Here is a 14,790-nt window from a genome sequence, read left to right as displayed (position 1 = left end):
ACAAACTGCACTAACCACTGCAAGCAAGAACATGGAGAGCTGCTGCAGCTGCAGGCCCAGCCTGTGGGTCTTGTCCGACAGAACACGAGTGCAGCCAAACACAAGGTCCAGCCTGAGCTTACCTTTAAAGTAACTTTTCCTTTTTCCACCCTTATATATCAGGGATTCCCAAGTCCTACCCAGATAAGGCAAGTCTCAAGAGCTCTTGTAATATTATTTATGAATTATAATCCTTTTCAATAGACAAGATTTAGAGAAGAAAGATTTGAAGGAAAGGGTGAAGTGTCCCTGTGACAAATCCAGATTTTAATGCTAGAACTAATTGCCAAGCAGTTAAAGGATATTTATCAAAGCTTGTTTTAAAATGTAGGCTCACACTGAATTCTGAGCCACAGCAGCAGAGGTCAAGCCCAGTGAAGCCCAGTCCAGCCAAATGAGCTGTTGCAGATGAAAGCAGTGTTTCTATAGGAATCCTTCACACATTAAAAGTTCCAGGAAGTTTTTGGAGAGCTCTAAACCTCTACATCAGTTAAGTTGATTTTAAATCTGACGGTTAAGTACCCCAGCCTCATGCAGGTAGCTTAAAATACAGCTAACAATTCTTGGAGACTCCAAGAAGTTTCTGCCTGCAACTCAAAGTAGTAGACAACCCTTTTTCTGTAAGCCTTATACCTTAAGCACCTTATATATTAACACTCACTGCCTCATGTCAAATAGAACTTCACCAGAAGTTTCGTCATCCAGTGTCAGCAAGGTTTGATCTTCCACAGCCCTCACATGCTCACAAAGGGGGTGATGGACACTCCCAGTGCTGGTGAAGAGTTTCCCATTCAAAGGCTTTTCAGGCAAGAGAGCCAAAGGGGATCAGGAAACATCCCCCGTGGCAAATGCACAAAGGAAACAAACGTCTTGACCATATATTGTTTCCTGTAAACCCCATCTCATTCTTGCTCTCTCTCACTCACAGACACACCCCCCCCTTTTTTATTTACATTGCAAATGTGACTCTCAGCATCACTAAACTTTTTGTTTGGGAAACCAAGAACATTAATCTCAAAACTGTGTAAAGAGAATATGCCCATTTGATTACTTCCCAGCCCATCAACAGAAAATTTGGGTATTATCATCACTATTACTCATGCCTGCAGTTTAGAAATACAAAGGTTAATAAAGCCATTTCATTCCCTGGGAACAAGTCTAGATTGATCTGTCGTTCCAGTCCATCAGTCTCCCAGCTGTGGGAGATAATCCACCTGAAGAAATGGTATCCCTGTGATTAACAGCAGTCCTGCAGGCCAAAGACACACCAATTAGATTTCATATTTGATCTGATAAATACATTTCAGGGGAGTAACTTTGGAGGACAGGGAAAACGTGCCACAACTGTAGAAGTCCACTTAGTTACTAAATTCACTAAGAACCACCACTGCCTTCTCCTGGTGCATAAAAGCCATTTGGAGAACAGGTTCTAGGCCTAGAAATAAGCAGCTGGAAGGGGGGTAAATGCAGAGAAAGCCCAGACCTTCACCCACCTACTCCTGCATCATCCATCTCTCCCTGGCACCACAGCCTTGGGTCACCAGGCATCCAACAGAAGCAGCCCCAGACCTCTCCAGACCTATTTCAGGCCACAGTCCTATTACCCACTGGTGAACTTCCACCCCCAGCTATTCCCCCTAATGAAACCACAGGCATTATCTGCACTCACATCAAAGTCTGGGTCCAGCTCAGGACCCTGACCAGCATCATCTGCAACTATATCCCCTGCAGCAGGTTCCAAAAGTTGAATTAGTCGGCAAACAAAGGGCTGGCTTTTAGCAGCTCTGAAGCAGTCCCCACCACACAGTACATGTGTGATTTGGTAAACCGAGGGTGGGATTTACTTTTGTATCAGCCACCATTTTATATATTTGAACGATTTCCTGTTCCACCCAACCTCCTGCCAATTTTTGTGCTCGCTCAGTGTGCAAAAGGCACCAGCACCTTCAACTGTGCACCTACACCTTCAGAAGCTCTTTGAAACTCCACCTCTTTCCCGAGACAGAGTAGCTCCCTGAGAGTAGTTCCTAAGTAGAACAGCGATGACTGACAGGAAAAGAGATTCTGGCATTCACCTTGAACTACTGAAGTCATCTGCCTGACCCAAATGACTGCAAGAACCCAGCATCTGTCTCAAGCCCTTTGATGATAGCTGTGAAGTGCAGTGAAGCATAAGGAAAAAAGCAGTAGAACAGAATTCAGCCTTGACTTCCATCAGGTCAGGCAACAGGAGATGGATGCAAAATTAAATTAAGATCACCTGCAGAGATGTGAGGAAACATTTATTAGATAAAACTCCAGAGCTTCACTCTGACAGCCCATAAAAAGCAGAACAACAAAGAATTCTGACCATCTGTGACTGTACATCTCCCTTATCCACTAGTGATTATCACTAGAGGCACTACTTGCCTGCAGAAGAGATCAAAGCTGGACCCTAAGCTGCTGCAAATTAACCATATTGCACAGGCAGAACACCTACCACAAAATCTGTGCTCAAAACTGTTTAGGAACATTTCAAACCCAAGTAACTTTGTGTATGAAGAAGCACCTGATAGAACCCTGAAGTGCACCAGTTCTCTTTAAACTTGTTAGCTTGTGTGTGGGTAGTTCAGCTACAAAAACCCAAAGCATTGCCTGTGCTGGGCGGAATTACTGCAAGACAACAGGTGATGTCAGTGTAAAACAAGCGTCAGACTCATTTTAAATAGTTCAGCATTCTGCAAGAGGAAAAACAGCTCAAGGGACTAGGCAGCTCACACGGAAAAGAAAACTTCTTGTTGCACAAACTCAGAGCCACTAAAGTGAGGATGTGACTTAAACTGAGATTTAAACAACTAAACCTCCTTGCCTGGGAGCAGGAGAGGCTGATCATGATAAATTACTTTCGTAAATGCAGATCATCCTGCTCTTTCATACCAAGTCTTCAGCATTTATTTTAATTAGGGTAAATAACTGCCCCTATGGGACTGTTCTACAGTTCGAGTGTTTGCATAAACCTGCTGCGGGTCAACGGGCACATTCCCTGGGAGACTCAACACCCAGACACAGTCATTACTCCTCCAGCTAATGAAGGACAGCCAGCAGCTCGGGCTCCTCAGGATATATGTACAGACCTATCTCTTGCCATTACCCCACTCAAGAGAGCTGAGGACTTACATGAAGTCACCGCTGGAAGCCCTTTCACCTCTACCTGCTCTGCTTACAGAAGCATGAAACCAGCAATGTAGATTACAGCTAGACTCATCAGCCATGCAGAACAGGAATAGAAAGGCCAGGAACGAGAACTATTTCATTTAAAGCTTCTCAGGATTTCACATTTGCAGAGGCAAGAGGGCAGCGTCACGGCAGAACAACCGCTTGTCATCAGATCAGAAACCACAGCTCATCGCTGCAGATGAGTGTCTTTGTGTGGCAGCACTTCTCACTGACCGCTGGTGGCGAGTACACACAGGCAGGAGAAGAGAAAGGACCACAGCACAGCCACACAGGGAGAAATTGAGCCCTTCTCCCTCCAATCGGTTCATCCTCTCGTTCAAGCTGTAGTGCACCAGATCCATACAAGCTCAGGGGCAGGAGCTCTCACACAGCAGCCTGCCTTGCCCCACGTCACTGGAGCTACTCTCCTCACAGAGCTTATTACAAGCAGTGGGCAGGATTTTACCTCCTTTCCCCTCCCTAAGGTCAGGAACAGAGATCTCGTACTCTCTTCCAGAGCACGCAGCCTCCTGTGATCCAAGGCCTGGAGTTTCAGGAAAAAGTTGTGAGAAGTCCACAGTCTAGAGCCATGCAAGAGAGGGAAGGTGCAGTTACAGACAGAGGTAGGTTTGTTGAGGAAGGGGTGGAGAGCAGCTCAAGGATGCACAGAGAAAGACCCCACCACAGAAAGATTGCTAAGGGGGAAATAGTCAGCAGCTGGCAACATAGTCATCCCAGGTCCCTCCTGGGCACACCCTTCCCCTCCCAAGTGCCCGCTGCTCAGCCACCAAAAAGTGTGGGGAACACAGGAAGGTTTAGCCTCGTACCTATGTGTATTCTCACTCCTTTCTCTGTGCTAAACAGATAAAGTTGTCTGATGTATTCTGTTGGCAGACTGCACACAGAAAATGAAACATGAACAGACCCACACAGGAAGGGAGACAGCAACACCCTGGCATAACAAAGGATTATGGTTGTCTTTGCCAGGCTCAGCACAGGTCACATCAAGCTCCCACGGGCAGATCCAGTAACAAGATTGCTGTTTAGACACTGGACTGTGAATCACAGCAACAGAGATGGATATTCAGGTCTGAACAGTGGAAGTCATTTTCTCTCCGACTCACAACAAAAGGTTACCACTGCAGTATTTGCTCAGTGAACAAGTCCCAGTTAGCAAGGAAGTATATCCAACACACATACAAGTATAGTCTTGCCTGGGGACAGGTTCTCCAATAGCTCCTATTTTACTCTCCCTTTAACTAGATCCAACCAATTCAAATCCAGCAAGTGTATTTTAATCTATTCAGCTGATCACTGACAAAGACCTGATAGTTCCACACTCACTGTAACAGTGGTACCTTTGCTTCCTTCATGTGCCTCGTGATATTGCCAAGATCTTCAACATCAAGGACACAATTTGCCCCTCCAGCTTCCTCAGCATCAGCCTCCTCCTCACTACTGCTTTCAAACAACTCCTCTGCCTGTGTAAGAGATCGGAGAAAAACCCAAGTGAGAAACGTATCTGAATGTTAAACATTAGATCTTCATCTATGCTAACCAGTGAAATCAGTTCTCACACTCAGCAAAGATACTGAAAAACAAGGAGCAGCCTACCAATAACCTGTATAATGTGTACCAGATGCATTTAAACCTGGAGCTTTCTTCGGTGTGCATTTAAAAGTCCAGTAGCACAGACTGCCCGAATCTCAGCCCAGCTTTCTTGCCTCTAGATGACTTCCTCTCCCTCATGCGCCCACGACACGACATGTTGATTTCACGACAGGCAACCAGAGAAGTCAGACTCCCGCTGTGTACTGTGATCATCTGGAAGCCTAAAGCCCTTCAATTCTTCCAAGTGCCCCTTGGTGTCTGATGAGCAGGGAGTAAGAGATCTGCTTTCCAAGTCAAACCCTTCACAGAGCAGAAACATCATCTCCCTTTCTGTACACAGGCAAGGTACAGCAGAAGAGCACTTGCGGAACAGCGTGTTTATTCCTCTTGTTCCTGCAGCACCCTCAAAACCACTCAAACAGAAGAGACCTGAGAATTAAACATGAAGTGAACTTGGCCATGAGACAAAGCAAAGGCTCTGAAGAGAACACAGACTGGCTCTCTGGAGCATGTATCACAACGCATACCTCCCCCTCCTCAAGAGGAAGGCTCCCTCATCATACACATGCCATCTAGCCTAGGTCCATCAGCCATCGCTAATTCTTTGGTCCTTTTTGGGTGGCTCATTCTACTTGCTATCTGCCATGGGATCGCTTTCCTCTTCCCCCTCTGCTCCAGAAAAAAGAAGTATCAAGCTCCCAACGGCACCCCTCTGGGCTGCAGAAGAGAGAAGTCAAACAGTGCTACAAGGGGCACTAAACAAAAAATAAGGTCCCACAGATTTGGGCTTTACCTTAATATTCTCATATTCCGATGCCCCATGTTCATGATCTGAACTCTCCTTTCTCTGCTTCCCTGGAGATTCGCACTTCCCTTTCTTGCACTTCCCAATGCAGGGCTTCTTTTCTCCTCCGCAGAGGGCCTGAAACTGACTGAGGAACTTGGCTTTCCAGGCTTCAAAGTCGGCCTCAATGGTGCCATGCTTGCTCTGGGCCACCTTACAGTCCCTGTCACCACGAGTCATGATCCGGCTGGTGCTCAGCATCCACAGCCACCTGTCAATATTTCTTCCAACCTGGGATAAGATTGAAGTTAAAGGGAAATTAAATGAAGCCCAAGTTAAACAAAGATGGCAACTAAGAATGCAAGGACCAAGCCTGGAAAGAGGGCTGCAGAGGACTGCAGGACAGGCACTTCTGCGCTCTCCCTCGCCTGCTGGCTCAGAGCACACACAGTCTGAACACCACCACACCTGAATTAGACATTATAAAAAAATGCTTCCCTGTGAGGGTGCTGAGGCGCTGGCACAGGGTGCCCAGAAAAGCTGTGGCTGCCCCATCCCTGGCAGTGCTCAAGGCCAGGCTGGACACAGGGGCTTGGAGCAAACTGCTCTAGAAGAAGTTGTGCCTGCCCGAGGCAGGGTGTTGGAACTGGAAGAGCTTTAAGGTCCCTTCCAACCCAAAGCATTCTATGATTTGAAAACACCTCTGCTATCAAACCCATAATAGCTGAGCTCTGGAAACAAGCTCATTTATGCTATGCTTGGTCAAAATGGCCACATGCCTAACACATTTCCTGTGGCACCACTTAAACATAACAACCAGGTGACAAGTCATTCCAACCCTAACTATTCTATGATTCTATGATTTTTCTGACCAAAACTCATTACAAAGCTCAGATATTGCCGTATGCCCACTTCTATGGGCAACCTGTGCCAGTGTCTCACCACACTCACAGGGAAGAATTTTTTCCTTAACGGCCATTCTCAGTCTCCTGTTTGTCAGGTTAAAGCCATTCCCCCTTGTCCTATCGCTACAGCCCTTATCCAAAGCCCCTCTCCACGTTTCTCATCAGACCCATAAGGTACTGGGAGCTGGTCTAACGTCTCTGCCGAGCCTTCTCTTCTCCAGGCTGAAGCAGACCAGCTCTCCCAGCCTGGCTCCAGAGCAGAGCTGCTCCAGCCCAGGCAGCATCTCTGTGGCTCGATCCAACAGCTCCACATCCCACGTGTTGTTGCCCCAAAACTTGATGCAACAGAGTGGGTGGTCTCACCAAAACAGAGTAGAGGAAGAGACCCGCCTCCCTCAACCTGCTGGCCACGCTCTTTTGGATGCAGCCCAGGATGCCATTGGCTTTCTGGGCCAATTCTCACGCAAACTACCAGTAACAGGCAGGTATGTAGCATTTAAGATAGCTCAGCCTTCCAGAGGAGCAGAAATCAAAGAAAGGTGCACAGGAGATACTGTGTTGTGTATGTTGATCATTCCAGAGTTTCCCAAGCCAAACACAGCATATCTCAGGCCCTTCAGATAGGCTTTCCCAAAGCGAAACTCATTCGCAGCCTCTTCTCTGTTGCACTCTCGGTTGGCTGCCCATCTGTGTATGTAGCCACCAAGAACACACAGATGTTCCTGCTGGTTGTCTAAGAAATGAAACAGAACACAAGAGAAAAGATAACTCCATTTTAATGAACACTTCAGGAAGAGAGTTGGAACATGCAGGCACCTGAAAGAAGTCAAAAGATGAGATTTTTGCTGACTGGCTGAATAGTTTTTGGTGTGGGATGCTGCAGGTGATAATCCCAACAGTGATGGATGGCCATCCTCCCTGTAAAGCCATTTTAAATTAATCAAAAGAGAACAAGCTCTCTTTCCCTTGTTTAATGGAGTGGTAAAACAGAATGGGACACCTGCCTTCCCCACCCCAAATCAACACCTTCCAGAACAGACTCTTGGCAGCAATAACGTCTCCCATAGATTAAAAAAGCAACTATCAATATTGACAGAAGAAAAACCCATCAAGGATTCCCCAGCAGAAATACTGCTCACAAGAAATTTTTAAGTCTAAAAGTTGCAGAAGGATCACCACCTACTTACTCCAGTTTTGAACCCTTCCCAGGTGGACACTGTCATAGACAGTACAGGGGCCCTTGTGCAGATACTGTCCATTACTCACAGCTGAGTTACAGAACTGGCTTCTACAAAGCCACACTCAGCATCATATGTCTTACACGAGCCTTTCCTCAGCACGTTCAGCATTTAGCTATTTGTTGCCAAGGACTGATGGACTGCACTTGCTTCCATGGAAGGAAAGCAAATTTCAACACAAAGCTTTGGGGATTTCCAGGAGAACTGTAGAGAAATACAAGACAACAGCCTTCACAACACCCGGAAAAGCTTGGATTTATTATTCCCATTTACAACATACCTACCTCCCCTAATAAACAATCGTCTGGATCATAGTCTCTCATGCTAATGACTTCCAATGGCACATTAAGGGAAATAACCGCCTCAGCAAGAGCTCTGGCAAATCTCTGAAAAAAGAAACATAGGAAGTGACCAAGTGCTACAACCCAGGTACCTGAAAGGTCAAACAAGCCCTGCTGTGCCCAGAGACAAGACTTTGTCAGGGACTGTAGTGACAGGACAAGGGGTAACGGGCTCAAACTTAAACAGGGGAAGTTTAGATTGGATATAAGGAGGAAATTCTTTCCTGTGAGGGTGGTGAGACACTGGAATGGGTTGCCCAGGGAGGTTGTGAGTGCTCCATCCCTGGCGGTGTTCAAGGCCAGGTCGGATGAAGCCTTGTGTGGGATGGTTTAGTGTGAGGTGTCCCTGCCAATGGCAGTGGGGTTGGAACTCGATGATCTTGAGGTCCTTTCCAACCCTAACTATTCTATGATTCTATGATTCTATGATTATTAGATGTGACTTCACGTATTTAGCACAAGTTGTATCCCACCAGTTGATAAATTCTAATTATAAAATGTACCACAAATTATCACCTATACCCATCGGGATGGACCTTACATTAAGGCAACTGATAAAACATCAAAACCTAATTAACATTTTAAAAGGAGTCCAGGAAAATGAAAATAAAACTTTGATTACCGTTCATCATGACACGGAAGAAGTAAGCATAATCTTGCTAAGGATAAGACAAGATGCAAGTCACTACTGGTGGGACGTTCTTTTTGGATGGTCACCCACTGCAACTGGCATTCTAAATACATTATATCACCCCATTGTTGTTCTTCTAGTATTAGTATTAGCTTTGTGTTGTCTATTGGATTATTTGTTTGGAATTGGAGGATGTTACAGCGCATAATGATTTTGACCTCTATCAAACGTATGGTAAAGCACTGAAGATACCTTTCGCAGGAGTTGGTCAAAAGAAGAACTTGTATGATAAGTAAAAGAATTTACTAATTTTAAAGAAAAGGGGAGACTGATGCGAAGAATTAACCAATGTACAGGGGGGGTTAGGGTTAAGCCGCTTGCTTAACAATATTATTGCTTGCTCATACTCAACAAGCCTTTTTCATGCTCATTATGTTATGCTAGAACAGGATGGGAGACAAGGCTACAGATAAGAGTAAGGAACAGTAAGCTGGCTCCTGCTTTCTGGGCCCTGAAACCGGCTAAAACCAGCTTTGTGGTTTGGACAATGACCAAGTCACCAGGGAACATGCACAACTATTAGAGGTAAAAAGTTTAAGCCGAGGAAGACTTATTTACTTCATCTTGAGACCCTTGCCCACGACCACCAGGAGTTACTGCGCAGGCGTAAAGGACATTTTAGCTCATTATAATACGAAGCAGGGATAGGACATGAATATGTATAGGCGTGTTGTGTAACATAATGAATATGTGTAATTTTAGAGAATAAATAAGGGGAGAAATGAGGTTGCGGCGGGCATGCCTTTGGAGGAATGATCCCCCATGTGCCTCAGCACTGAATAAAGCATACTTACTTTGCAACTTTAATGAGTTGTAGAGTCTATCCACGTATCAACAGCGCTGGTAACACCAGTGTTCTTAGTTACTGCTCAAATGCTTAGTCTGACCAAGGACTTTGTGAGTCTCATGCTCTGCCAGGTAGGAGTGGAAGCTGAGAGGAAACAGGGACAGGACACCTGACCCAAACTAGCCAAAGAGGTATTCCATAACCCAGCACGTCATGCCCAGGATGTAAACTGCAGTTAACCAGAAGGGATAGTTCACTGCTCGGTAAGGCGGGGTATCAGCAGGTGGTATTGTTTTCTCTTCCGTTGTTATTTCCCTTAGCATTATTATTATTGGTGGTAGCAGTAGTGGTTTGTGTTATACCTTAGTTACTGGACTGTTCTTATCTCAGCCTGTGTGTCCTGGGTTCACCAGTAACCATTTTTCTCCTTAGTAGCTGGTGCAAGCTCTGTGTTTTGATCCAGCCTGGGAACAGAGCTGATAACACTGGCTGGTTTTAATTGTTGCTAAGTAATGTTTATTCTGGCTAAGGTCTTTGTGAGTCTCATGCTCTGCCAGGGACGAGGGAAGGCTGAGAGGAAGCAGAGATAGGACACCTGACCCAAGCTAGTCAAAGAGGTATTTCGTACCACAGCACGACATGCCCAGGGAGGTAACTGGGAGTTACCCGGAAGGGCACGGGCTCTCTTCGGGGGGGTCGAACTCGTTCGGCGGTGGTATTGTATTCTCTTCTCTTATTATTTTCTCTTATCAATATTATCATTAGTGGCAGCAGTAGTAATTTATGTTATACCTTAGTTACTGGGCTGTTCTTACCTCAACCCGTGGGAGTTACATTCTCTCAATTCTCCTCCCCATCCCTCCAGGGGGGCTGGTGGGGGGTGGGGGCTGGGTTTAGAAAGAAAGAGGGAGAAAAAAAATGGGGGAGTGAGTGAGCTGTGTGGATCAGTTTAAACCACAACACCGTGGGAGTTACATTCTTTTGATTCTCCTCCCCATCCTTCCGGGAGCGTGGGAGGGAAGAAAGGGAGGGGGGGAGTGAGCGAGTGGGACTCTATGGCTGATGGAGTTTAAACCACAAGGTACTCTCAGGCTCAGACTCTGTGACTGAGACTGTGGGGCTGAGGTTGTGGGACTGAGGTTCTGTGGCTCTGACAGTGGCGGAGACCCTGGGCCTCAGACTTTGGAGCTGATACTCTCAGGGACAGACTCTGTAACTGAGACTGTGGGGCTGAGACTGGGGCTAATACTGTGGGGCTAAGACTCTGGGGCTGAGACTGGTGCTCAGAGTTTGGAGGTGATACTCTGGGTGAGACACTCAGACACAGACTGTGGCGGAGATTGTGGACCTGAGACTCTGTGGCTGAGACTCTGGGACTGAGACTGGGGCTGAGACTCTGGTGCTCAGGTTTTGGATCTTATTCTCTGGATGAGACTCTCAGACGCAGACCGTGAGGCTGAGACTTTGGGGCTGAGAATGGGGCTGAGACTATGGTGCTCAGGTTTTGGACCTGATTCTCTGGATGAGACTCAGACATAGACTGTGGGGCTGGGACTCTGGGGCTGAGACTCTGGGGCTGAGACTCTGGGACTGAGACTCTGGGGCTCAGACTGATGCTCAAATTTTGGAGTTGCTACTCTGGCTGAGGGTCTCAGACACAGACTCTATAGCTGAGACTCTATGGCTGAGATTCTGGGGCTGCGACTCTGTGGCTGAGACTCTGTGGCTGAGACTGGGCCTCAGACACTGGAGCTGATAGTCTGAGACTGTGACTGAGACTGTTGGGCTGAGACTGTGGGGCTAAGAGTGTGGGGCTGTGACTACGGTTGAGACTGGGGCTGAGACTGTATGTCTGAGATCCTGGGGCTGAGACTTTGAGACTCAGACTCTGTGGCTTAGACTCTGTGGCTTAGACTCTGTGACTGAGACTGTAATTTATACTCTGGGGCTGAGATTCTGTGTCTGACACAAGGGCTGAGACTCTGAGACTCAGTCTGTGTGGCTAATACTATGGCTGAGGCTGTGGCTGAAACTCTGTGGCTGAGACTGTGGCTGAAAGTCTGTGGCTCGGACTTTGGAGCTGAGAGTGTGACCAAGACTATGGGATTCTGACATTGGGGCTGACACTGTAGCTGAGACTCTGTGGCTCAGGCTCTGTGGCTTATACTCCAGGGTTCATACTCTGAGCAGAGACAGGGGCTGAGACTCTGGGGCTGAGACTGTGGGGCTGGGACTCTGGGGCTGATACTCTGTGACTGGGAATTTAAGGTGGAAAAGCAAGGAGCAAGGGCAATGCTGGTGGCATCGTTGCGGACGTCACCCGCCCATACGTGTTAACACGTACCAGTTGCCCTTATTGGCAGAGATGTACTTAGTCAAATGAGTGCCAAAATTATTACACAACCTTTTTAGGAGCGGCCATTGATTCAGGGCAGCCAGTGTTAAAAATTTTGTGGAAAAGTGATAAACTAATTTGGATCAATCAGTGGCCGCTAAAACAAGATCGGCTGCAGCCAATTCAAGAATTAGTTCAGGAACAATTGGATGCAGGCCATATAGTACCCTCTACCAGTCCATGGAATATGCCCATTTTCACCATTCCTAAGAAAAGTGGAAAAGGGCGACTATTGCATGATTTGCGAGCTATCAATGAAGCTATGAATGATATGAGAACCCTTCAACCTGGGTTAACCTCCCCTGTAATGTTGCCAGAGCAATGGGACCTATTAATAATTGATTTGAAGGATTGCTTTTTCACGATTCCCTTGCATCCAACAGATGCAGAAAGTTTTGCCTTCACAGTTCCCTCTGTAAACAAAGCAGAGCCGGCAAAAAGATACCACTGGGTGGTCTTACCACAAGGCATGAAATATTCACTGACAATGTGTCAGATATTTGTCGCCTGGGCACTAGAACCATTGAGAAAACCTTATGAGAACTTGTTAATTTATCACTCTATGTGCGATATCCTAATAGCTGGACATCAGATGGATAAGAAAAAAATTCTGACAGAACTAAGCAACATACTGGAATCTAGAGGACTACAAATTGCCCCAGAAAAAATTCAAACAGACTCCCCATGGCGCTACCTGGGTTGGATTATTACAGGTAGCACTGTCAAACCACAAAAATTGACTTTAACAATGAAAATTCACAACCTTAATGACGTACAGAAACTAGTTGGGGATATTGAATGGGTGAGAACCATCTGTGGAATCACTAATGATGATTTAACCCCTTTGATCCAGCTCTTAGGAACATCCACCCAGGCAGATAACACGCGTCACTTAGGAAAAGAACAAGAAATCGGCCTCTGTAAAATAATTCAAAAGATCACAGATAATCATGCTAGTCGAGTAATTTCACACCACCCACTCATGCTTATGATTACCAATTCAGGACAACAGCAAAGGCATCCTTTTGCATTAATCATACAATGGATAACAGATCATCAAAATCCATTAAAAATTTTGGAATGGGTATTTTTGTCCATTCGACCCAGGAAAACTATTACAACCAGAGTGGAATTATTCTCTCAATTAATTATTAAAGGCCGTAACAGAATTGTAGAGCTTTCTGGAAATGAACCAAGCACAATTTTTATACCAGTTGTACAAGAACACTTGGAATGGTTGATGCAGGTCTCATTAGAACTGCAAACAGCTCTAGCAGGATTTCCTGGCATAATTTCCAACAAATATCTGGCACACAAGTTAGTCACTATCTTTCACAATCAGCAGATTGAATCTAGACCTTATAACTCTGAAACTCCTGTTAAAGGACCTACAGTCTTTACGGATGCAGGGAAAAAATCAAAAAAGGCTGCCATAACTTGGCAACAGTCTAATGTTTGGCATGAAAAAATTCTAGAAGGATCGAGGGATGATTCGTTACAAACCCTTGAGCTGACTGTGGTGCTATGGGCCCTGCAAAACTGGTGTCAAACTCCACTTAATATAGTTTCAGACCCTCTATATGCCGTAGGTGTTGTTAAACGTATTGAACGATCAATGATAAAGGAAGTGTCTAACACTAAATTGTATACTTTATTAATCCACCTTTTACAAAGCCTAAATTCGCGGCAACAACCATATTTTATTACTCATATCCGCAGTCATCAAGGCATAGCGGGCTTGTCTATCGGTAACAACCATGCAGATCAACTTGTAACTCCTGCTTGGACAGGACCTCTGGTAAATAATTTTGAACAAGCTCGTCTTTCGCATGACTTTTTTTACCAGAGTGCTAAAGTCTTGGCACGCCAATTTTCTCTCACTCGAACTGATGCCGAAGGAATTGTAAACTCTTGTCCTGCATGTCAACAAACAGGCTTTGGCCTTTGTATTGGAGTAAATCCTCGAGGCATTTTACCACTACAACTTTGGCAAACGGATGTCACTCATGTTCCAGAATTTGGATTCCAAAAATACCTTCATGTCTCGGACAACACCTTTTCCATGGCAATTCGGGCTACCGCTCAAACTGGAGAAACTTCTCACCATGTCGTGAAACACCTTCATGCCTTTTTTGCCGTCTTAGGTGTACCCCTATCACTTAAAACAGACAATGCTCCAGCCTATACTTCTTCTAGGTTTCACCGCTTTTGCTCACTTTGGGGAGTGAAACATCTCACCGGACTCCCCAATTCACCTGCTGGACAAGCAATTGTTGAGCGGGCTCACCAACCCCTTAAAAACCTGTTACTTAAACAAAAAATGGGGGAGAGCAGTGTAGGACCTAGCGAACGCTTGGCAAAAGCATTATATGTGTTAAATTATTTATGCCTGGCCGGAGAAAGGGAAGAACCTCCCGTGGGAATTCGTGGTAGTGCCTTAAAATCAGGGTTAACAAAAAAGGAAAAGATTTTTGTTCAATGCAAAGATCTCAAAATGGGAGAATGGAAGGGGCCAGTTGAGGTTTGTATGACTGGTCGTGGCTATATGTGTTTGATTACAGGAGAAGGCCCTCGTTGGATTCCAGCGCTATGAGTAAAACCTTGGAAATCACCGATTGAGGGAACCTCAGAATAGCCTCAATTATAAGTTGGTGGATGATGGCTATGACTATAGGTCAAGCATTACATACCATAGAACCACAAGAGAACATGTGGATCAACTGGGCAAACCAAACGAACCAGTCATCCGTCTGTCTCTCCATGGCCACTCCTGGGGACCCTTTTCCTACTTGTTTAGTCGGCAT

At 45.8% G+C, this 14,790-nt stretch overlaps 1 protein-coding gene across 1 annotated transcript; it reads right to left on the bottom strand.

The window, feature by feature from the left end:
* Positions 1-1,468: 1,468 nt before the first annotated feature.
* On the bottom strand, positions 1,469-14,790 carry LOC136020082 (S-adenosyl-L-methionine-dependent tRNA 4-demethylwyosine synthase TYW1-like). The gene is given in 9 exon segments (XM_065690809.1): positions 1,469-1,474; positions 1,709-1,764; positions 3,701-3,815; positions 4,593-4,715; positions 5,639-5,920; positions 7,089-7,195; positions 7,198-7,267; positions 8,057-8,158; positions 14,677-14,790. Coding segments are annotated over 9 exon segments (975 nt in total).

The sequence above is a fragment of the Lathamus discolor genome, chromosome 10 (genome assembly GCF_037157495.1).
Source record: "Lathamus discolor isolate bLatDis1 chromosome 10, bLatDis1.hap1, whole genome shotgun sequence".
Lineage (NCBI taxonomy): Eukaryota > Metazoa > Chordata > Aves > Psittaciformes > Psittacidae > Lathamus > Lathamus discolor.
The sequence above is the reverse complement of the archived record's forward strand: the minus strand, read 5'-3'. Positions and strand labels throughout refer to the sequence as shown.